General features: G+C 40.2%; 1 protein-coding gene across 1 annotated transcript; it reads right to left on the bottom strand.

Annotated features, from left to right (window-relative positions):
• Positions 1–281: 281 nt before the first annotated feature.
• On the bottom strand, positions 282–23,789 carry PYGO1 (pygopus family PHD finger 1). Its single transcript, XM_069596463.1, has 3 exons — positions 23,031–23,789; positions 3,523–3,608; positions 282–2,439 (listed from the first exon to the last, which is right to left on the bottom strand). Exons 1-3 carry the CDS (start codon positions 23,077–23,079, stop codon positions 1,315–1,317), a joined length of 1,260 nt encoding a protein of 419 aa, XP_069452564.1. The 5' UTR covers positions 23,080–23,789; the 3' UTR covers positions 282–1,314.
• Between the last annotated feature and the right edge of the window lie 2,410 nt (positions 23,790–26,199).

The following is a 26,199-nucleotide window of genomic DNA, read 5'->3' as shown; positions in this document are numbered from 1 at the left end:
ACCTTTAAGTCTATTTTTACACTCTCCCCAGCCCCAGCAGAAACTTGTGTCTCCTGCAGGGCCTCAAATGGTGGTCAGTAAGCTCTCACCTTGGCTCTTAATTGATCTTCACTTAAAATGGATTCTGAACTCCTGTGAGGCTCACTCTTACATTCAGATCCCAAGAACAAGATTTTTCAAACCACCACTGAGTAGTTCTTCTGCCAGCAGAGCCCTGTAAGGCCAAATTCATTTTTCTATGTCCCAGTTTGAAATGATATTAAGAAAAGTATTCACAATTCTTCTGAGAATACTGTATTATTTATTTCTCTGGAAAACAATAACAAAACAACTCAATAATCAAGGAAAACTGAAGAGTGAAGAGCATAATATTGTTATATTTCTAAACAGCACAACTAAAAACACCCTTTATGACAACTCTACTAATTGTAGTCAATTTTCAACTGATCTTACGTTAGCAATTTCATGTGGTACAATCCACAAGTTAATCAACAAATACGTATTGAACATCTACTATATGCTAACATCTGTCTTGTATCTGTACAAACAGACATCCTGGAAAGACTGACTTGATAATACGACAGTCACTCATTTCAGGAACACCAGTAAGGGAAGAATCTGGTGTCATACTCTACTATTTGTTAGAAGATCCATTAAAATGTATGCTTTCATGTTTTAGCTACATATATTCTTTCTGAGAACACATTACATGGATTCTCAAATATTCTTTGAACTAAATGTTTAATTTGATATTGCCGAAGTTCAGCAGTGAAATACACTTGACCCTTGAACAATGTAGGAGCTAGGGGTGCCAATCTCTTCACTGTCAAAAAACTGCATACAACTTTACAGCCAGCCCCCCAAAACTGTGTTTCCCTATCCTAGGGTTTAACCCACCAAGGATCATGTAGTACGACAGTATGCCTTTACTGGAAATCAGTGGATGTATGCAGTTCAAACTTGTGTTCAAGGGTCAACTGACACATTTTTCAATGATTGTAACTTTTAAAAAAGTAAAAACTTGCCTACGTTTGCTATACATTATCTTGAAGCTTCAAGAGGCTTTTATGTTTAACAACAACTAAAATTTATTTGTATAGTACTTTCTAATGCACCCCCATATACATTATTCTTATTTACGATAGCAAACGACAATACAAAATATGCACTAGCAATGGAGTATTAATAAAAACTAAAAGGTAAATAATATTTTCATGTATGCATTTAAAAAATCATGTAAAACATTAAAATCCTGTGTCACTGACCCTCTGTAATACACAGAGGGTGGGGAAACACTGAAGTGAATGCCTGTTATTAGCCATCACTGCCCACTGCAGGTGGACCGAATGCTTCTCTAGTGCGCATTAACTGGACATCTTTGTCAGCCATACAGGTATCACAGCCCCATACTGCTGACGCTTCTGCTGTTAGGAGGCCATAAGCTGTTTCGGTCATTCCAGTGCAGATCCGATGAAACCATTTCTGACAAGAGGCTTCACACAGGATGGCATCCTGATCGTCATTCACCTCATTTGTACAAATTCCACAAGGATACACTGGGTCAGAGGAAGAATGCCCGTGGCGGCTTGGGTGGAGAGCAGATTTACTGCTTTTCTCAGTGGTGCATGTATCTGTGGCACCTCTCGGCTGCCGTGGTTTACTCTGTGTCCCATTTGCATGGCTGTTGTTTGTAGCCTCAGTGCTACTCGAACGGCTATTCTCTTGACTGACGACATTGTTTCGATTCACATTTTTTAATTCAATGTTACTCTGATTCACTGTGTCATCCATATTTAAGTGAGGTGGATGAGCAGAGGAGTTTTGATTTGTGTTTTTGGTAGCTCCTTGACTAAAGTCTTGTTTTGGGGGTGGTGCTTTTGCTTGACCAAAAGTGTTTGGGGGAGGAATAAAAGAATGATTAGATTCTAACGGAGAACTAAAATTGGAATTACTTCCAGGGACAAAGTTAGATGCCAAGTCAGGGTTAGATACTTGGTTAGCATTCTGCGGAGGAATCTGATTGAAGTTTTCAGCAGGATTTTGTCTAAAATGTTGATTAGGCATGTTAACATTCTGAGTCAGTGCATTATTGTAAGATGGATTTCCAAAACTTGAATTATCGTGCGGCCCAAAGTTAAAAGCATGAGGTCGATTAAAACCCATGCCCAAAGGATTCTGAGGAAATGGGTGTGGCTGATTCCTGAGTGAGTAAGGACCACAGTATGGGGAAGACATTCTTGGAGGAACGTGAGGTGGCATTCTGAATGTGCTGTAGCCTCCAAAGCCAGGATAACCAGGGCCAAGATACGGATTTGATGAAGGTAGTGGTTTATAGGAAATAGTATTGTAGTTGTCATCAAATGGATTAGCAGCCACTAGATGGTCAGAGTTTGGATTCGGTGGCGGAGCATACTCAGACAATGGAGGAAAAGAAGGCCCCTGAAATGAGAATGTAAAGTGAAATACACGTTTTTGATCAAAGAAGTCATAAATGTTAACATTTATGAACCCAGTTTTAGTTAAATTTCTTTTGAAATTTATGAAATTTTAATTTATGAAAATTTATGAAAATTTAATTCTTCACTTGACCTTTCAATTCCAAAAAATGTTTATATTTAATTATATTTAATGATAAAAATGTGTAGGTTTCTTTCGTTTAGGAAAAGAAATATGGTATTTTTTTTTTTGAGCTCAAATCAATTATTTCAAACTCTAGATGTATTCAGTCTTCAAAAGAAGCTTCATTACCATAATTTTCATTTAATATGCCAGCCTACAACTATAATCTTTCACTTAAAATTTTAACTAAAAATACCTTTACACCTCCAAATAGCTATAAAGTTAAATAACAGTAAACAGGACCTAAATTTTTTTCCTGGCTAAACTTCAGGGAGTAGCTACTGAAGTAGTTCCAAAGCACTACGTTCTAGACCTTAGACTAGAAAAAGTAACTGCCAGTTTTAGTCACACTCCAAGTTTAACAGTGTAGCCAATATGGAGAAAAGTAAAGTGTACACACTTCATACTCACTTGCAGTCTGTATAACAAAAAGAGTGCTTCAAATTTATAGAGGATAAAACCAAGAAAGTCAGTATGTATCAATGTTTATTATGACCAAAGATTATAGACAAAAGATGCTTTTTGCTTCATGTTATGTACATACATACTGATTTATTATAATAGTTGAACATTACTCCAAGTTAAACTTGTGTCCATATATTTTTAAATCTTTTCATAAAACTACAGGCATCTATTCCTTTGATGTTAGATTTAAGAATAAGCATTTTAATTTATTTGCCTACATTTCCTTCTTGCAGTATTCACTCTAGGCCAGCAGTCCAATAATAGCCATGAGTTGCAGAGTAAAAACTAAATAAGTGAATAAAAATACTATCACTGCAGAATTTACTACTAGGTTCAGAATGAGGATAGTAAACAGAATCCATGACCCAAGTTAAATTTACCTCATAGTGTGATCATATCAATGAAGAAAAACTGTTAACAAAGAAAATGCCAATTTACCTGTGTATTTGCCTTGCGTTTTTTCTTATCTGGGCTTCCTAGTTGCACACCTGGTCCTCCTAACCCATCCAGTCCACTATCACCACCTAAAAATAAGTAAATACATCCAAATAATATTTCTATTCATAAGTGAAATTTTATATCTTTCATACCATTATAGCTACCTGTTAATATGTTTTCTATTTTTATTAGATAAAATAAAGTAGCATTAAGCTTTTATTATCTTTGTTCTTCAAAAAGCCTTTCCCATAATCTCAGCCAGAGTCACTCACTTCTACTCCCACAGCATTGTTTTTTTTTTCAGTGAAAAAGTAAGTCTCTATATTAAAACCTTTAGTCATCTGGTTTCCTATTCCTGAAGCAAACACTGTTGCTAGTTTCTCTCCATCTTGCCAAAGATAATCTAGATTAATTCTAGTGTATCTCTAGGGAGTACAAAAACGATGGCATGTTTAGTATGGAACAATGGTTTGCACCTTGCTTTCTTACTTGGAAATCATTCTATGCCATTACATATAGAACTGCTCCATTCTCTAACAACTGAGTAGTATTTCATAGTATGATTATACCATAATTCATTAAACTAGTCTTCTCCCTACTGATGGATTTCAATTGTTTCCAAACCTTTGCTGTTCTACAATGAAAATCCATGTATAAATGTCTTTACACTCATGTACAAGTCATTCCTAGAAGTAGAATTATGGCATCAAAGGTATATGCCTTTTAGTTCTGAAAGGTATTGTCAAAATACAACAATGAATGTGGGCATGATTTTCTCAATATGATCAATTAAAAGCAAAAGCTTGACTATGTTAAAATGTAAGTTTATCAATGGAACTTTTTTCCATTAAAAATGCATATTTTTTACTATAGAGAATTCTGAACATATACAAAAGCAGACAGAATAAAATTATGTACACACATATGTAGCCATATAATACATATTTATAACATATTAATAAATTCAATGGGTTGACAGAAGATTATTGGAGACTTGCTCATACATGTAGATTCTAAGAAAGAGATACTTAAACTGAGACCTAAAAGATGACAAGAAATCTCTCATGTGAAGGGCAGAACAATAGCCTATAGACAGAGTAAATAAGAAAGGAGCACAAATGTGTCTCAGACATTTAAAAAAGGCCAGTGTGTTACATGACTCTGGAGAGTGCCTTCAGAAGAGGCTGAAGAGACAGGCAGGGACCAGATTATTTTAAAGTGTTATGGACTGATTGCTGTATCCTGCCACAATTCCTACATTGAAGCCCTAACCCTAATTTGAGAGTATTTGGAGATGAGGGGTTTTGGAAGTAATCAGGGTCATACTAGGTCACAAGGTTTCTGAAGAAACCTATATGCAGGTCAGGAAGCAACAGTCAGAACTGGACATGGAACAACAGACTGGTTCCAAATAGGAAAAGGAGTACATCAAGGCTGTATATTGTCACCCTGCTTCTTTAACTTATATGCAGAGTACATCATGAGAAACGCTAGGCTGGAAGAAGCACAAGCTGGAATCAAGATTGCCGGGAGAAATATCAATAACCTCAGATATGCAGATGACACCATCCTTATGGCAGAAAGTGAGGAGGAACTAAAAAGCCTCTTGATGAAAGTGAAAGTGGAGAGTGAAAAAGTTGGCTTAAAGCTCAACATTCAGAAAACGAAGATCATGCATCTGGTCCCATCACTTCACGGCAAATAGACAGGGAAACAGTGTCAGACTTTATTTTTTTGGACTCCAAAATCACTGCAGATGGTGATTGCAGCCATGAAATTAAAAGACGCTTGCTCCTTGGAAGAAAAGTTATGACCAACCTAGATAGCATGTTGAAAAGCAGAGACATTACTTTGCCAACAAAGGTCCGTCTAGTCAAGGTTATGGTTTTTCCAGTGGTCATGTATGGATGTGAGAGTTGGACTGTGACAAAAGCTGAGCGCCGAATAATTGATGCTTTTGAACTGTGGTCTTGGAGAAGACTCTTGAGAGTTCCTTGGACTGCAAGAAAATCCAACCAGTCCATTCTGAAGGAGATCAGCCCTGGGATTTCTTTGGAAGGAATGATGCTAAAGCTGAAACTCCAGTACTTTGGCCACCTCATGCGAAGAGCTGACTCATTGCAAAAGACTCTGATGCTGGGAGGGATTGGGGGCAGGAGGAGAAGCGGATGACAGAGGATGAGATGGCTGGATGGCATCACTGACTCGATGGATGTGAGTCTGAGTGAACTCTGGGTGTTGGTGATGGACAGGAAGGCCTGGTATGCTGCGATTCATGGGGTCGCAAAGAGTCGGACACAACTGAGCAACTGAACTGAGGTCACAAGGGTGGGTCCCTTATAATGGGATTAGTGGTCTTAGAAGAAGAAAAAGTGATTGTCCTTGCTCTCTCTCTCTCTCCCTTCCCTTCCTTCATCCCTCATGTATACACTGGGAAAGAGCACATGAGGACACAACAGGAAGATGGGCATATACCTTCAAGCCAGGAAGGAAGCTCTGACCAGGAACTGACAAGCTGGCTGGCACCTTAATCTTGGACTTCCTAGCACCAGACTATGAGAAAACAAATGTCTGTTGTTTAAGCCCACCAGTCTATGGCGTCTTGGTATGGCAGCCCAAGCTGACTGAGATATAGAGCCTTGTAGTTTATGATAAGGAATCAGGATTATATTTGGAGAACAGTGAATGATCATTTACGAATTTCAAAGAGGAAAGTAACACAATTTGTGTTTTTAAAAGATTACATTAGCATTTGTGCTGAGAATAAATTGGTGATGAGAATGGGGTCAGGAGCAGGGATACCTGTAATGGTATCTTTACAACAGTAGTTCAGGGAAAGAAATGGTACATGGCAATAAAGAGAAATCAGCATGCTGGCAATAGTCCCACACATAACAAAACGCAAAGCAGATTTCTGTAAGGGCTGTTTAGGACAAGTTTAAATACTGTGAAGGTAAAATCTATGACAAACAATAACAACATTTTAGTAAGGATTCTGGATGTTAAATTAATATTTAAACACCAAAAGCTTTCATATATAAAAACCACAACTAATTAAAAGATAAAGAAGAAGAAAAGTTTTCATTTTCAGGAACAAAACTAAACTAAAATAACTAGCAATAAATTTAAGAAATGTGCAAGACCAGTATGAATAAAAACTTTTTAAAAGCCCTGTTGAGGGACAAAGAGAAAGTCTTCTAATGAGCGGAAAGGTACTCCCTGTTCTGGCTAGCCATCTAGAACAAAATAACACTGTTTTTCTTTAGAGCACATATTATCCCAGATAGCCTGATTGTGCCCTCCTCAGAGACACCAGCACTGAGTCACTAGTCCCATCCTCTAAACCCATGGGCATTTATACCAGCCTAAGCAGCAGCCCCTTCTCAGAGACCGGAGTTTAAACTCCACAGGGTTCCTTTTGTGAGTGGACATATTTTTATAATTCCAACGTCTTTCCTACGTCCTACAGCCATGAGGACATGGGGAGCTTCTTCCCACAGTTGTTACCTCTGTAAAACCTTTAGTATTCCATTTTGCCAGTGTAATACCTGTTAACAATACTTTATATCAAATTCTTTACATTAAAAATAATTGGTATTGTTTCTGCCTCCTGACTAGACCCTGAGTGATACACAGCTCAAACCCTACCAGCCAGAAACTATCATTACTCCTAAGTTAACATCAGTCCAGACTTTTAGCTTACTATCTACCTACCTACTTTTATTCCTATGTATAAACACTGACAGTAATATTTTTACAAAAATGGGATATTTTTAAATAAAAGCATTAAATGTTAACTTATTCAAATTTAATAAGGAAAAAGAAACAAGTTAAAATGATGAATATGCTAAATGTTTCTTCATCAAAAGAGAATTCTCTAAGGCTTAAAACATCAATAAAAACAGTAAATAAAAAACATTAAAAACATGGTTTTTATTTTTTCTTTAAATAATGTTGACACTTCCTGCATTGAAAGTTGAGGACTATATACATTTTTACTTTTTGTCCTGTAGGTTATGGCTTCTTCATCTTCTGCATGCTGTTTTTCTTTTTCTTCTCTATGTGCGTTAGTTCATTAGTTTGCTATAGTATGTCTGAGTAATTATCATGGTTTTATTTTTACCTTGTAACTTTGCCCAGACCTTTTAAGCTCTGATTTAATGTATGTGACTTTGACTCCCTTTTATTTGTATCTAAGGTTGTTTGCCTGGCTTAGGAGGTTTTCTTGGCTTAGGTGGTATGTATCTAATCATATGATGTTTTTCCTTTATATTATTTTAATGTTAAACCTAGCCTGACATTCCTAGAATAAACCCAATATGAATGTTACATTTATTAGACTGGATATTCTCTTTAAAATGTTTGCCTATCTTAGTAAGGTTATTAACCTATCATGTTTCCTTGAAACACCCAGGCTCTTAATTCTGAGGTTTTGTTAAGTGCATATCTACCTCTTTGTAGGGTGCAGTAACCCAGTCACATTAGAGTATTCCCTTGTGTTGTCTTATTCACCTTGTATCCCTGAAGACTTCTTTTCTCTCAGAGAGAGTCCTTTAAAAACAACAACAAACCTGTTTTACTCGTTTTTTTCCTCACTCAAAAAAGTGAGACAATAAGAACACTCATTTAATTTGCTTTTCTCCAGACTTGGGGTTACTAGTGAGAATTCTCAAAATTTTGTAAATCACCAACAGCTCCCAAGAGGAAGGGTTGTTTTAGAAGCCTAAAACAGTGATCCAGATTTCAGCCTGTTCCAGATTTATGTTTACCGGGCTGTACAACTTCCCTTGTTTGTTGCTGACATTTTTTGCCTTTTTTTTTTTTTTACTGAAATTTCAGTTCATTTCACTTGAAATTTAAGAAGAGACTCTGTAGTTTTGTTCTAGCATCTTATCTTAGAGGTTTCTATCTAACTATATCTATGTTCCTTCACTTAATCGTCATAACAAACCTATGAGGAAAATCATCCTCATTTTAAAAAAGAAACAAAGAGAAATGAAATTGTAAAGGTATGGGCCATACCTCTGCTAACAAGCAGCTCTGAAATCTGAAACTAGGATTTGTTTTCTTTTGCTTTTAGGTGTGCAATTCAATGGGTTTTTGTTTTTAGCTTATTCACTACCACCAAGCAGTGTAACTATCACCACTATTTAATTCCAGAACACTATCATCATCCCAAAAAGAAACTACGTACCTGTTAGCCATATAATATGTGGCTCTGTGTTTGGCTTCTTTCACTTAGCATAATATTTTCAAGGTTCAGCCATGTTATTTTACGTATTACTACTGCATTCTTTTCTATGGCTGAACAACATTTCACATTATTTTTATACAGTTATCAGTTGGTGAACATCTGGGTTGTTTCTATTTTGGATGCATTTATGTACATGTTTTTTAATGAAAGTGTATTTTCAATTCTCTTGAGTATACACCTAGAAGTGAAGTTGCTGAGTCATGATATCTCTATGTTTAACATTTTGAGGAAACACTAAGCTGTTTTCTACAGTGGCTGCATCATTTTACATTCCCCACCTCTAAAGTCTGAGGGTTCTAACTTCTTCATATCCCCCCCAAGATTTATCTTGTTTTTTTAATAGTGACTTTAGTGAGTGTGAAGTGGTATCTCCTTGTGCTTTTAATTTGCATTTCCAAAATTACTAATGATGTTGACTACCCTTTCGTGTATTTATTGATCTTCTTTGCAGAAATGATTATTCAAGTTCTTTGCCTATTTTTTCACTTAGATTGTTTTTTCTGTTATGTTTTAAGAATTCTTTACATATATATTAAGAATACTAGAATCTTATCAGATGTAAAACATGTAAGATTTTAATTTTGGTGAAGTCCAACTTATTTATTTTTGCTTTGTTGCTTAAGTAAAACTAAGTTTATTTAATTTCTAAGATATAAGTTTGCCTTCCAGAAATCTTATACATATAATGTCTTCCTCAATGGCCCACAAAAGGCCATATACTGTTATGCAACAGTATATACTAACATACTGAACAGAGAAATGTGTTGTTCTTAAATCTGAATACCTAGAAATTCTGTGGGAAAGAATCAGCAGCGGGCCTGAGGTCAAATAATAAAGTGACTATATAAAGAAACAAAGGGGCCAAACATCAAAGCCCTGTCTTTCCTAATGTTTGTTATGGGTACTTCATTATAACAAAAGTGTAAATAGAAAAAGGTAATGCTTAATAATAAAAGTTCATTAACACACCCAAAAAAGATGTCCTTTTCATTATAGGGGACTGGAATGCAAAAGTAAGAAGTCAAGAAACAACTGGAGTAACAGGCAAGTTTGGCCTTGTGGAGTACAGAATGAAGCAGGGCAAAGGCTAATAAGAGTTTTGCCAAAAGAACGCACTGGTCATAGCAAACACCCTCTTCCAACAGCACAAAAGACGACTCTACACGTGGACATCAACAGATGGCCAACACTGAAATCAGATTGATTATATCCTTTGTAGCCAAAGATGGAGAAGCTCTATACAGTCAGTAAAAACAAGACGGGAGGTGCCTGTGGCTCAGATCATGAACTCCTTATTGCCAAATTCAGACTTAAATTGAAGGAAGAAGGGAAAACCACTAGACCATTCAGGTCTGATCTAATTCAAATCCCTTATGATTATACAGTGGAAGTGACAAATAGGTTCAAGGGACTAGATTTGATAGACAAGAGTGCCTGATGAACTATGGACGGAGGTTCGTGACATTGTACAGGAGGCAGTGATCAAGACCATCTCCAAGAAAAAGAAATGCAAAAAGACAAAATGTTGTCTAAGGAGGCTTTATAAATAGCTGTGAAAAGCAAAGGAGAAAATGAAAGATATATCCATTTGAATGCAGAGTTCCAAAGAATAGCAAGGAGAGATAAGAAAGCCTTCCTCAGTGATCAGTGCAAAGAAATAGAGGAAAACAACAGAATGGGAAAGACTAGAGATCTCTTCAAGAAAATTAGAGATACCAAGGGAATATTTCATGCAAAGATGGGCTCAATAAAGGATAGAAATGGTATGGACCTAAGAGAAGCAGAAGATATTAGGAAAAGGTGGCAAGAATACACAGAAGAACTGTATAAAAAAGACCTTCACGACCCAGATAATCACAATGGTGTGATCACTCATCTAGAGCCAGACATCCTGGAATGTGAAGTAGAGTGGCCCTTAGGAAGCATCACTGCGAACAAAGCTAGTGGAGGTGATGGAATTCCAGTTGAGCTATTTCAAATCCTAAAAGATGATGCTGTGAAAGTGCTGCACTCAATATGCCAGCAAATTTGGAAAATGCAGCAGTGGCCACAGGACTGGAAAAGGTCAGTTTTCATTCCAATCCCAAAGAAAGGCAATGCCAAAGAATGCTGAAACTACCACACAATTGTACTCATCTCACATGCTAACAAACTAAGCTCAAAATTCTCCAAGCCAGGCTCCAATAGTACGTGAACCGTGAACTTCCAGATGTCCAAGATGGTTTTAGAAAAGGCAAAGGAACCAGATAACAAATTGCCAACATCCGTTGGATCATCAAAAAAGAAAGAGAGTTCCAGAAAACATCTATTTCTGCTTTATTGACTATGTCAAAGCCTTTGACTGTGTGGATCACCACAATCTGTGGAAAATTCTGAAAGAGATGGGAATACCAGACCACCTGACCTGCCTCTTGGGAAATCTGTATGTAGGTCAAGAAGCAATAGTTAGAACTGGACATGGAACAACTGACTGGTTCCAAATAGGAAAAGGAGTACATCAAGGCTGTATATTGTCACCCTGCTTCTTTAACTTATATGCAGAGTACATCATGAGAAATGCTGGGCTGGATGAAGCACAAACTGGAATCAAGATTGCCGGGAGAAATATCAATAACCTCAAATATGCAGATGACACCACCCTTATGGCAGAAAGCAAAGAAGAACTAAAGAGCCTCTTGATGAAAGTGAAAGAGGAGAGTGAAAAAGTTGGCTTAAAACTCAGCATTCAGAAAACGAAGATCATGACATCTGGTCCCATTACTTCATGGCAAATAGATGAGGAAACAGTGGAGACAGTGGCAAACTTTATTTTTTTGGGCTCCAAATTCATTGCAGATGGTGACTGCAGCCATGAAATTAAAAGACACTTACTCCTTGGAAGGAAAGTTATGACCAGTCTAGACAGCATATTAAAAAGCACAGACATTACTTCGCCAACAAAGGTCCATCTAGTCAAAGCTATGGTTTTTCCAGTAGTCATGTATGGATGTGAGAGTTGGACTGTGAAGAAAGCTGAGCACTGAAGAACTGATGCTTTTGAACTGTGGTGTTGAAGAAGACTTGAGAGTCCCTTGGACAGCTAGGAAATCCAATCAGTCCATCCTAAAGGAAATCAGTCCTGAATATTTATTGGAAGGACTGATGCTGAAGCTGAAACTCCAATACTTTGGCCACCCAATGTGAAGAACTGACTCATTTGAAAAGACCCTGATGCTGGGAAAGATTTAAGGTGGGAGGAGAAGGGGACGACAGAGGATGAGCTGGTTGGATGGCATCACTGACTCGATGGACATAACTTTAGTAAACTCTGGGAGTTAGTGATGGACAGGGAGGCCTGGGTCCTACAGTCCATGGGGTTGCAAAGAGTCAGACACAACTGAGGGACTGAACTGAACTGAACTGATTAATATATTAGTCTCTTCTAGTACATATAAATTACGTTTTTCCACAGCATTATTAAGACTACTGAATAGCTGTAACTTTTTCTATTAAAATACTGTAATTTAAAGATGAACAAAATGTACTCTATCATCTCTGTTCACTTTCTAAAAGTTTAATAATAATTTCTATATTTACTATAAGGCAAAACTCTGACATTTGGAATCATTTAAATAAATTCCCTATTTTCAAGTAATCTGTGAACAAAGCCATCTAAAATTCTTTTTTGAAAACTGAATTTTATAGTATTACTTTTTTATTTAACAGTCTAATATTTTCCTCCATAAAACAATCCTTCAAGTTCCCACTGGTCTCTGTTGCCCCACTGATTATTCATCTAAAAAGTTAATGATGCCATTTCCAATGGCTTGATTCTTGGCCTTACCTAGGTCCCTCCCATCACTGTTTGTAATAATGCTGGTTCTGTCACCTCCATGATGTAGTAAGTCACGTTAAATCAGATTAATGCTCATTGGGGCTAATTAGAATATAAACTACCAAGAATTTCTGTAATTATTACTCCTTAGAAATGAAGTTGCAAGGCCAAAATCCATAAGAAGAGAAAGTAGGGGTTATAGAGGTAGTTATTTAGGTTATCTTAATAACTTGATGCCAAAGCTTCTCTCTATCTGCTCTACACTCTGCAAGGGAAACCATGACCATTTCAGCCAGAAGTTGAGAGCTGTAGGGCACGGAACCAAGAAAAGGGGAACTTCCAAAGCTTGTTTTAACAATGGCTACTCTGATCCTTTTGTTAATTCTTGAACTTCTTAATCTCATCTCTTCACTCCTACCTGCCCACTGCCCTCCGAATGCACAAGGGGCAAAGAAGTTGGAAGGAGTTATGTCCACAATAGAGAAAGAAACCCCTCTCATCCTAAGAAAGTAAAGGAATTTAATCTATATATTATCACCCTTCATTATGTCAATCAATCTCAATTAAGCAAAATAAACTTTTACCTTTTATGTAGATCTGGAAGCTTATTTATCTTCTTATCATCTTAGGGGAGTTTCCAATCTATTACATGAAGCTATTTTTTCCCATCTAAAGACTCTACATATTAATGATTTTTATATGAAACTCACTTATAAGGATAAAATCATTTATTTGTGTGTGTTAGTCACTCAGTTGTATCCGACTCTTTGCAACCCCATGGACTATATGACAGACTCCTCCAACTGCAGGATTTTCCAGGCAAGAATACTGGATTGGGTTGTCATTTCTTTAACCAGGGGTCTTCCTGACCCAAGGACTAAACCCTGCCTGCAATGCAGGAGACACTTTACCATCTGAGCCACCAGGCAAGCCAAAGTGAAAGTGAAGGTTGCTCAGTCGTGTCTGACTCTTTGCAACCCCCATGGACTACACAGTCCACGGAATTCTCCAGGCCAGAATGTGGAGTGGGTAGCCGTTCCCTTCTTCAGGGGACTGTCCCAACCCAGGGATCAAACCCAGGTCTTCCATACCACAGGTGGATTCTTTACCATCTGAGCCACCAGGGAAGTATCTGTAAGCACTTTTTATTTCTTAAAGAGTGTATTTTTTCATTTTTTAAAGAGCGGATTATTTACTTTAGGCCTCTTACGGTTTTTTCTTGGTCTAGGTACAACGTCTTTATTCTTTAGGTTTAAGACTCAATCTATTTTGGCACCAAGTCTTTCAAGGGAGTGAGGACATTATTCTTGTACATTAGATGTTAGTGTGCCTCATATATTTTAAATTTTCTTTTATTAAACTCATTTTATTCACAATTATGGTTTGGTATATGATAGTAACTGTTCTAGTAGGTAATGTGACTACATTATTTTCAAACATTTTTGCTGTTCAGTCGTTCAGTTGTGTCCAGCTCTTTGTGATCCTATGGACTGCAGCATGCCAGGCTTCCCTGTCCTTCACTATCTCCCAGAGCTTGCTCACAGTCTTGTCCATTGAGTCGATGATGCCATCCAACCATCTCATTCTCTGTCACCCCCTTCTTCTCTTGCCCTCAACTTTCCCAGCATGAAGGTCTTTTCCAATGAGTCGGCTCTTTGCATCAGGTGGCCAAAGTATTGGCGCTTCAGCATCAGTCCTTCCAATGAATATTCTAATATTTTTCTTTAAACAGACCTCCTTCAGCATTATTCCAAGTGTGTATTTTAATAAGTGAGTGTATTAGAATAAGTATGTATTCTAGACCGATTTGACTCAAACCAGGTTTTGTCCTCCGAAATACTTAGGTTGAAATCCTAATCTCAGTGTGATGGTATTAGGAGGTGGGGGTCTTTGACAGGTGATTAGGTCAAGCGGGCTCTGTCTACCCCTATGAAACAGACCTAGGAGAGTTTCCTCACCCCTTTCCATATTTGGACAGAGTAGGAAGACTTGTCTATGAACCACGAAGTGGGTCTTCACCAGACACCAAGTCTGCTGGCTCCTTGCTTTCAGATTTTCTGCTGTCAGAATTGTAAGAAATAGGATTTCCCTGGTGGTCCAGTGTTTAAGAATCTGCCTGCCAAAGCTGGGTACATGAGTTTGATCCCTGATCTGGGAAGAATCCACATGACTGCAGGGCAACTAAGCATATGCACCACAACTACTGAGCCTGTGCGGGGTGACTACTAAAGTCTGCATGCCCTACAGCCCGTACTCTGCAACAGAAGCCAGTGCAGTGAGAAGCACACACACTGCAACTAGAGCAGCCCCTGTACGCCACAACTAGAGAAAAGCTTGTGCACAGAAACAAAGATCCACCACAGCCAAAAATAAATAATAAACGTTTTTTAGAAATGAATTGTAAGAAATATAATATCTGTGGTTTCCAAACCACCCAGTCTATGGTATTCTGTTACAGCAGCCCAAACAGACTGAAACAGTACCTAATACATTGCCTGGCACAGAGCAGATCCTCAACTGCTAGTCCTCATTTTGTTTCCCTTTAGACTAAACTTTATTACTAGCATACTTCACTTCAGTTTCTACAGCATTTAACATCCTATCAAAATATCTAATGACCAGCAGTGACAACACAATCACCGGACACTCAAATATCAGTTTTTCGTAACAGCACAGAAAGCTAGCATATACTGTCAGCTGGATGTGAGCTTCTTAGCTAAACAGCTTTATCATCACCTGAAACACATACTTTTATAATATTAGTCTCTACCATGGAATGGAAACATTGTGAATACGTGAATATAGTGTTACATGAATTCCATCAAGCATTTGGCAAAACGGCCTTATATGACTGAAATGAAAAACACATTATTTCCTTTTCGAATGCAAGGCAGAAAGTGTCCACTATATGATGCCTCAAATCTATATCAATCTGGGCATGTAATAAATATTAAATTAAGAAAGCCCTCAACCTCAGTCATTTCAGTTCAGTTCAGTTCAGTTCAGTCCCTCAGTTGTGTCCACCTCTTTGCGACCCCATGAATTGCAGCAAGCCAGGCCTCCCTGTCCATCACCAACTCCCAGAGTTCACTCAGACTCACATCCATCGAGTCCGTGATGCCATCCAGCCATCTCATCCTCTGTCATCCTCTTCTCCTCCTGCCCCCAATCCCTCCCAGCATCAGAGTCTTTTCCAATGAGTCAACTCTTCGCATGAGGTGGCCGAAGTACTGGAGTTTCAGCTTCAGCATCATTCCTTCCAAAGAAATCCCAGGGCTGATCTCCTTCAGAATGGACTGGTTGGATCTCCTGGCAGTCCAAGGGACTCTCAAGAGTCTTCTCCAACACCACAGTTCAAAAGCATCAATTATTCGGCGCTCAGCTTTTGTCACAGTCCAACTCTCACATCCATACGTGACTACTGGAAAAACCATAGCCTTGCCTAGACGGACCTTAGTTGGCAAAGTAATGTCTCTGCTTTTGAATACGCTATCTAGGTTGGTCATAACTTTTCTTCCAAGGAGTAAGCGTCTTTTAATTTCATGGGCTGTAATCACCATCTGCAATGATTTTGGAGCCCCCCAAAATAAAGTCTGACACTGTTTCCACTGTTTCTCTATCTATTTCCCATGGAGTGATGGGACCAGATGCCATGATCTTCGTTTTCTGAATGTTGAGCTTTAAGTCAACTTTTTCACTCTCCTCTTTCACTTTCATCAAGAGGCTTTTTAGTTCCTCTTCACTTTCTGCCATAAGGGTGGTGTCATCTGCATATCTGAGGTTATTGATATTTCTCCCGGCAATCTTGATTTCAGCTTGTGTTTCTTCCAGTCCGGCGTTTCTCATGATGTACTCTGCATATAAGTTAAAGAAGCAGGGTGACAATATACAGCCTTGATGTACTCCTTTTCCTATCTGGAACCAGTCTGTTGTTCCATGTCCAGTTCTAACTGTTGCTTCCTGGCCTGCATACAGATTTCTCAAGAGGCAAGTCAGGTGGTCTGGTATTCCCATCTCTTTCAGAATATTCCATTTAAGTTTTTAAATATTTGTGGTTCCTGTGCCAGCTGTTCCCAAACTAACAATCTTTGCATTACTGTGGTGCATGAAGTTTAAGGCTGCTCACAAAAGTAAAGCTTAGAAGGGTGGGTAGATGGTGTCCAAGTGGAAAGCTGACTCTATACAATAACACCTCTAATAATGGGAAGTCTCAATGGAGCTGATGCTTTGAGGATGGATATCGTACCAAAGTTAGGAAAAAGAGGACATGCCTAGCAGAAGAAACAGAATGTACAAAGAAAAATGTAAAGGCAAGAGAGCTCATGACATCTAGAGAGGAAATGTGAATATTTCAGAAATGGAGCATGGGAGACAAGGATGAACATTTCATGAATCTGAAGGACGGAGGACTAAGTGGTAGGCCTGGGTCAAATAAGAATACAGGAATGTTGGATTGGGTCAACATAAGAAGGTTGGATTTTCATCAGAAATGCAATGGGACACCAATGAAGAATTTTACAAAAACGAGTAATGTGACTAAACTGTGTTTGGGGAGCACTATGTGGCTAGGATTTGAGGCCCCAGAATTTACATTCTAGCTTTGCCACTTACTAGCTGGGTAGACTTGAATATGGGCTTCCCAGGTGGCGCTAGTGGTAAAGTTCCTGCCTGCCAATGCAGGAGACACCAGAGGCGCAGGTTCAGTCCCTGGGTCAGGAAGATTTCCTGAAGGAGGAAATGGCAACCCACTCCAATATTCTAGCTGGGAAAACCCGGTGGAGAGGGGAGCCTGGCAGGCTACAGTCAATGGGGTCACAAAGAGTCAGACATGACTGAAGCAATTTAGCAGGCAGACTTGAATTGTTACATTACCACGTATTACTAAACCTCTCTGAACATCAATTCCTCAACTGTAAGCCTAGAATAATAATAACATAACTTACAGGGTTATTGAGATGATTAAGCAAGATGATCCATTTAAACTACTTAGAAAACTGTTTGGTAAGTACTTAATAAATGGTAGTTATTACCAGCAGTAAGTAGCAATGTGGAAAATGGGTTAAAAAAGACAACATGGGTCACTGAAACCAGTGACAGGGTTCATGTAATAATCAGAGATAAGCAAAATCTGAACTAAAGTAGCAGCTGTGGAAAGACTAGGAGATGACGGGTACAAAGCCTACTAAAGAGACAGAATATCTAGGACTTAAGACAGTGCTGAGTTGCAGTGGGGGACGGGTTTGGGTTACTAAATAAATGATATTTATCAAGTTAGGGAATATGGGAGAAACAGCATGCTGACGGTCTCACAGACACATTTCATTCCATTTGTTAACAACAAAACCCATTTATCACTTCCTCATAAATTTATTCTTTTATATATCTGTGACACCATTCTCTTCTGTTTTTCTCCTCTGTCTCTCTGGCTACTCCTTGGCATTCTGTTTTTCAGTGCCCTCTTTTCCCTCTTATCTCCTAAACATTAATGTTCCCAAAGTTGCTTTTCTCAGTGCTTTTTCCTTCAAACTTTTCACTCTCTTGGGTAAGCTCATCCACTCCCAAGACATCAAATTAATATTCACATGTTTACGGATAACTTCCAGATCTCTATTTCTGGCTCAGACCACCCACCTCAGTTCCAAACCGTGTATATCCATTGCATACTCTGCAACATCCCACAGGGACACTCATTCAATGCGCTGAAAACCAAACTTGCTTTCCTGACACTCTGCCTAGTCCTTACTTATGCTAATTAAAAAATAAAACAAAACAACAATCCCCCTCAAAATCCTGTCCTTTAGATTTTCTCTCACCGGTTCTTTCCATCAGTTCTATGACTATGTATATTATGCTTATTCTTCTATCTTAATCCAAATCTTCCATACACTCCTCTTATCAAGATGGTCTGTATTTTTTTTTTAGTACCGTCTACTTTGTATGCGTCTGTGACATTTCTGTGTTATTATGCCACTCTAAAATACATCCTCACCTCTCCAATGTCATTTCAACTCTGGTTAAAAGCTTTTCACCTGAGGGTGTACAGTCTTTTAAAAGCAGATAGCTACTTAATCACTTTTGCCTCATGACTAGTGAAATTTCTACTAAAGAACTATCATTTATTCATAGTCTAGATGGAATTATCTTGATACTATATAGTGTTCAGCACAGTTCTGACATGAGTCATATGTCAGCTGTCTTAATTTTTCCACACAAAATCAGTAATAAATCAGACAGAATTGTATTTGAAACAATAAATGTGACATTTATGTAAAAAAAAAAAAGCATTTCATCTGAAATGAATGCTTCAGCTTCCTTCTTCATCTCTAAATTTGCTTTTCTTCTTCATTTTCTCTTTAATTCTCTAAGACTAACTCTTCATTTGCATCCTTGATGCTGTTCCTTCTCTCATATGCAGAAACTTGATTTATGAGGATAGGAGCCTTGTCTGTTTCATGCCCAGCTTCCACAACAGCGAGTACCTAGCACACAGTAGATATTTTTTTTTTAATGTACTGAATGCTTTATTAATGAATTATGCTCTTTTTCTGTTGCTTTTTCAGTTTCTGCCCTCTCCCTCTAAATCAGGTCCTTCTGTTGGTCTACTAATATGTCTATCATTTCTTAAGGGAGAAAAAGTAAACAAAGAGAACCCATATAAACTTTGTCTTGACTCTTTCCAATCTATTGGCCATCTATTTCCTTCTGCCACCAAGCTTCTTTTAAATCACATCTTCACCACTTAATATTCAGTACTTTGAAATGTGGTTTTCTCCCCAAAAGTGCCCTCTCAAAATCATCACTAAGTTCCTAGACCACCTTCTCACCCCTTATCCTCCTTGCTGCTCTTTCTACAACATTTAAAACAAAGGAACACCCACTGCTTCTTAAAAGTTTCCTCCAGGAGGCCTTCCTTGACTCCCTTAAAGAGGGGTTATATGTTTATCTTTTCATAGATGACCACAGCACTTATCACGCTGTTTGTAAATGATTACTTTTCCGTATCCCAGACTACACTAAAAGTTAGTGAAGACAAGCGTTATGTCTTCTTACCAATGTATTCCCATTATCTACCCAATAAATATTTGTTGAATAAATGAACAAGTATTGTCATCAGATCAACACCTAAGAGTGCTAAGAATACTGGATAACAGGATTGTTGGTTAAAATAAGGATGATGGTAACATTTTAAGGGAAAAGGGCAAGTAAAAATTGGTGGGAGGGGCTATGGACAATCTGAAAGCAGCATAAAGATATGAATGAGTTCCTTCATGATTCATTCATTCATTCATTTAGTATCTCCTGTGAGCAAAGCAGTTAAGGAAGAAATAGAAAAATAATCAAGATATTGCACATATCCTCATGGATCTGTCTTTCAATCATGGGCTGAGGGTTTGGGAGCTGGTAAGAACTGGTAGGAAATATGAGAAAGATATTTTGCCACTAAATATGAACTCTGAATCTAATATTAAAATACCAGGGCAAGTTTGGAAAACTACCAGTCCACTTCCTCTGGTCCACTTACCTATCATAACCTAGGTCTAACAACAGCAGTTCTCAAACTTTTGTGTACATAAGGACCACCAGGAGAGCTTGTTAAGTATGCAGAGAGATCTCTCAGAAATCCTAATTCTGTGGGTCCAGGAAGCTACATTTTTTATAAGCATCCTAAGGGATCATGGTGCTTTAGGCCTACAGAGTATACTATTATAAAGTCCTTAAGTCATTCATGTTGTCCTAATTTTGCCATATCTTAGTTATACCTATAATATTATTTTCTAATAATTCTTCTAAATTTAAATATATATATAGGCCTCTCTATAGATAGACATATGTAGAGATATATGTATAGATAGATATCTGTATAGACAGATATCTATCTATATCTATACATATATCTCTATCTATACATATATAGATATCTAGAGAGATCTATCTACCTATATATGTCTATCTATTGTCTATATCTTAGCCTTATCCTTAGCAAGGTTTGATGACTTACATTTTTTTATACATATGAAATACATAACCATTAAAAAGTTTGTCTATGTATATCAATGGATGGAGAAGCAGTTTGAGAAGCACTGTTCAAGAAATTATGTTCTGCAAACACCACATTCTTATAAGCAGTCAGATGATATAAATTATAATCAAAAGCTTCAGGGCAGTGAAGTTAAGCAGAACTGTGCTTCAGAAGAGCTCATGTAGATATACTGGTACCTTTTATGAATTATAAAATAATTTTAGAATCCTTTAAAAATTAATGTTCTAATTAGTACAAAACGACTTATTATAAAAACTCCTCTTCATATTGGCTTTTTATTTTTAAAAGTGCTTTGTCTTATATTCTGGTACTTAACTCTCACAGTATTCTTGAGCTGACACCTGAGTGAATTCCCAACATCTAAGTTAAAACCAGCAGCTGTGACAAAGCAAAGATAGATCTGTGCTCTTGACTCACAATGAAATACCCATCAATTTTATTTAAAATTACATTTGATTAAGACTGACAGTTGAATTCAAAGGTATAAACTTGATAACGATTTCTTTTCCTTCAAGCCCAAAGTAATTTACAATAATGGGCAAAACAATATGGTACACATATCAAAGAGATAACTATTTCAGAAAGTCTACTCCTTAAAGGCTTTGGCAACTCATAACCACAAAGAGAAAAGTTGAAATAGAAAATCTTCACCAAGAGAAAGACTGTGCTGATGTTAAGCCTGTAAAAACAATATTCTGCTCTAAATTATGTTTTTGCTTAAATGATTAAGAAAATCAATCTCTATCTAAACTCAAGTGATGTTATCTGGATTCCACATTGTCACTGTGTCTCAAGCCAGTTCTACAGATTTAATCTCTAGTCACAAGAAACAAAAACACAGATGAATGGCTGCGGTCCTCCGTCTCTACATCACTTAAATCAACTGGAAATTTACCTTACTACTGATTTATAAAGCACTTTATCTTGTTTGGATGAAAGGTTTATTACAATAGCCTCCTAACCAGCCTCCCTTGTTAGCCCTTGTTCTCTACAGTCTGTTCTCCACACAGCGGCAAGTAAAAACCTAAGTCACATCAGTCACTTTCCTAGACAAAACCATTCAGCACCTATCTCAGAATGAAAGCCAAAGTAAAATCTTTCAATGGCTCACAAGACCCCCAGTACACACTCACCCTATCCTGCTGCTCAGCTCACACTACTGTCCCTTTGCTCACTCCATGCCACTTACAAGAGTTTCTATGCAGCTGCTTGAGCACTCTAGGCAAATTCCACACCCAGGGCCTTTGCACTTGCTGTTCCTCTTGCCAATACTGCTATTCCCACACCTATGCATAGAGCTCTGCTCTACCACTTCCTTTGGATCTTTGCCAAACTTCACCTTCCAGGTGAGCCCTCTTATAAATAATTACTACCTCCCCACCCCCATACACACTTTCTAACCACTCTCCCTGCTTTGATCTTTTCCATAGCACTTACCATTTGACATTCTATACCTTTGATTTGTTCATCATTTGTTTACCCCAGGAGTTTGAGTTCCTGGTGGGTGAAGATGGTCTTTCTGCTTTGTTCACCGTGGTATCCCAGTGTCAAAAACAGTGCCGAGCACAGAGTAGATGTTCAATAAATATTTGCTTAATGACCTGTACGACTTCAACTTTAGGACTTTCAACCTTAACCTTACTGAACGCTAGAAATAAAGAGCTGGAGGACACTCCCCAAATTTCGAGCCGGCATTTGATGTCTGAACTTATAGGCAGTATCTTTTGTCTGGCACACGTTCCCTCTGATATTTCTTAGTAAGGCAGCAGGGAAATTCCTAACTAGTGTGCGAGGAAGAAGCCAGCCGACCGACCGTGTGTAAAACTGATTTGGGGCGACTTGCTTCTTATCCATAAGCCAATAGAGGAAAGCGTTTTGAATGAATATAGTTTCTCCTCTCCTAAGGAAAATAAGCTGTATGTTTGTTGCCTTTCGGAAGGTGGGAAGGGGGACCGGGAGAGACGCGAAGGCCTGGCACACCTTCTGCAAGAGCGTCAACTCCAGTGCGGTCCAACTTACTTTTTTGTGGGGGGTAGGCATCGTTCGTGGTCTCTGCCGGGGGTGTTTTCTTTCTCACCCTCTGAGCTGCCTATTGTGCTGTGTCTGGCCAACGAGGTAAGGTGGGCGAGAAGCGGGGTATGAAGGGATGCGGAGTGCGGCTTCAACTGCCTCCTAACACAAAGTCGGGGCGGCCAGGGCCCGGCGCGGGGTTCCCGGGGGCGGGCGAGCGCCGGGGCCGCGCGCCTTCGACCGCAGCCCGGGCCCCGGGGCGCAGGCGGGACGCGGGCTGCGCGGAGTTAGGCCCGGACAGAGCCCCGTGGCCTCCCGGCGGCCGGGCACGCGGCCCCCGCGCGCCCCGCTCACCCCGCTTCCCTCAACCCGGCGCCCTTCTCGGTTACCTCGAACTCTCTTCAGCGAAATGGGATCCTTCTCCTGTTCTGCTGACATTACAGACCGCAAAGCATGACTCCCCCCCAGGCCGCGGGAATTCGGTCTCTTTGATGCTGCGGCGGCGGCTCCTCCTCCTGCTCCCGGGGCCGCTGCGGCTGCGAGGCGAGCCTCAGAGCTGAGGCGCGGCCGAGGGCGGCAGGGACGCGGGGCGAGTTTGCAAAGTTTGGGAGGAGGACGAGGCCTCCGGGCGGCCGGGCGGCGTGCGGGGTCCGGCCGGGCTCAGCGGCGGCGGCGGGAGCGCGGCCTCGGGGCGGCCCCCCGCCCGGGGCCGGCGTGTGCGGAGGACGAGTGCGCCGCCGCCGCCGCCTCCTCCCACTCCTTCTTCGCCGCCGCCGCCGCCTCAGGAGCCGCTGACAGGGGAGGCGGGAGGCGGGCGGCCGGGCCCAGGCGGCGCACTCACAGCGCCCTCTGAGGAGGAGGTCTGCGCTCTCGCCGCTCCCGAGTCGCAGACACAAAAGCTCCCAGCCTGGAGCCGCCTGCAAAACCCGCTCTGGGGCGGGCGAGGGACGTGGCGCGGCCCCGCGGCTTCCCCGCCCCGAGCTCCCCAGCCCCGCGCGGGGACGGACTTCGAGGGGGGAGGCGGGGGCCGCTGCCTGGTCCCGCGGCGCCTCCCGCCGCCGCCTAGCGCTCCGCCTCGGCCCAGCCCCCACGGCCCGCGCGCGCCTCTCGCTCCGCGCGGGGCTAGCGGGCCCGCGGCCCTGGCAGTCGGGGCGGGCAGCGCGCGCCTAGGGGCCGCCCCGCCCAGCCCCGCGCTGCTCCGAGCGCGGCGCTCCCCCTCGGCCGCCGCCACCGCCGGGCCAGAGGACGCCCGGCTCGGCGGCCGACGCTCCCCGGCTTCTTCGAGGAATCGGCATCTCCTAACTTCTTCCGAGGCCGCAGCAGGCATCTTGGCCTCGCGGCCAGGGATCTGAAAGAGAAACGTACGAACCGAGAAAACTTTGTATGCGGGAGCTGGAGAGTTCTCCGCGGGCAAGTGGAGACCCAGATTCCCCATTCCGTGCCCGTGGTCTGGACACCTGTTTGTAGAATGCCACAACTACAAGTTTTCACGACCTGATTCTTCGGAAAGCGATGCAGAATTAATATAAGAAAGGAGGGTGGGTGGGAGTGATGGGGCACCTGAACCTGATGTAGACGTTAAATTTTAGAAGGACCCCCCTGCCCTCTCCCCACCCCCCAACACACACACAAAGCCGTGTGATTGTATGATTACTGATTCCACATCCATTTATGCTGTGTGACCTAAAGCAACTTAAGTAACCTCTCTGGGTCTCAGATTTCTGATCTTGAAAAAGCATTGGGGCTACATCTCGGAGATCTCTTCTGACTCTAACGTTCTTTGACTTAACTTTCACGGAAATGTTTTCCCTGTTTGTTAGGTTTCCAGTTCTACTAAAGACATTCTGTAGGTGTAGACTTTAATCTTCAATCAGGTTGAGACACTGACTATTCTGATCCAGAATCACTGAGAAGCACTCATTAATCTTATGATTACAAACAGGAGTCTCTTCCTTTCGAAGACAAGACCCATAGAACTCATTGAGTTGCACAGATAATGACAGAACAGGTGTAAACATGAAGCCGATGTACAGTCTTAAGAACTACGTGACAGACAAGCACCAAAGCAGAGGAATCCGCTTCAAAGACAGGATATAGTGTGGCCATGGAACAAATGGCCATTTAATAGGTTTGGAGAGAAATTTCTAATTTTAAGATTCAGACTAGGATAGGCTAGGAAAATTTTTTATGGGAGGCACGTGTAAGGAGAACCACCCACCAACCCCCCACCCCCAACAACGCAGGCCCCACAACTAGAATGTAAGCTCCATGCAGGCAGGAATTTTATGCAGTATGCGATCCTTTGGTACCTAACAGTGACTGGCAAGTGTTCAAAAATTTTTTTCTTGTTGAATAAATGCCTTAATAACAGATGAAGTGGTCCTTAGTGAACTAGAGTGACAGGATTTTGGTAAGTGTGATAAACTCAAGCAAATGCTAAGTATTGGATCATATATTCTAACTCACATGGTCGTTGAGAGAAGATGTGAAAGCACTTTGAAAATATCAGGTAATATGGAAACAGAATTTCCTTATATGATCCTCAGAGCAAGAAAAGTGGTTGGGAAAAATCATGGCTAAGAGATTTTGAATTCTTTATTGTATTTCCTAAAGCTAGAGACTCAGAAATAAAATATAATGAAGAGAAACAAACTGGCCTCTTCTTAATGATTCATCAAGAATAAAAAGAGAGAGGTCCCTGGCATCCCAGTGGTTAAGACTCTGAGATTCCACTCCAAGGAGCTTGGGTTCCATCCCTGGCCAGGGACCTAAGATCCCACCTATGGCAAATTGGAGGCAAAAAAAAAAAAAAAGACCATTTTACTTGGCCATGGATTTTTAGATCATTTTTACTTCCAAATCCTGACGACTTGCTACATATCAGAATCACCTGAAAAGCATTCAAAATTTCAGATTCCCAAGGCTCTCCTCAATTGTTCTTAATCAGAATCTCCAGAAAGAGGTCTAGCAATCTGTCTTTAAATGCTCTCTCAGTGACTGTATAGCTCTCTCAGTGACTGTACCAAAAGAACATGGTGCATGATACTCCTTATGTTCCCAGTGTGACAAAATTCCTAATAAAAACATCCCTTCGCCTTGCTGTTGTACTGTTTTTTCATGTGTCTTGGATATGAGTTCCAGAGTTTGTCTTTAGTCTCTCATATGGAGAGATGCCCAGGTCTTTAGTCTCTTGTCTGAGAGATACCCAGGTTGGTAGGTGCCCAACATGCTACTGGAGATCAGTGGAGAAATAACTTCAGAAAGAATGAAGAGATGGAGCCAAAGTAAAAACACCACCCAGTTGTGGATGTGACTGTTGATGAAAGTAAGTCTGATGCTATAAAGAGCAATATTGCATAGGAACCTGGAATGTTAGGTCCATGAATCAAGGCAAATTGGAAGTGGTCAAACAGGCAATGACAAGAGTGAACATCGAATTTTAGGAATCAGTGAACTAAAATGGACTGGAATGGGTGAATTTAACTCAGATGACCCTTATATATACTACTGTGGGCAAGATTCCCTTAGAAGAAATGGAGTAGCCCTCATAGTCAACAA

Source organism: Ovis canadensis, chromosome 7 (genome assembly GCF_042477335.2).
Source record: "Ovis canadensis isolate MfBH-ARS-UI-01 breed Bighorn chromosome 7, ARS-UI_OviCan_v2, whole genome shotgun sequence".
In the NCBI taxonomy this organism is placed as follows: domain Eukaryota; kingdom Metazoa; phylum Chordata; class Mammalia; order Artiodactyla; family Bovidae; genus Ovis; species Ovis canadensis.
The sequence above is the reverse complement of the archived record's forward strand: the minus strand, read 5'-3'. Positions and strand labels throughout refer to the sequence as shown.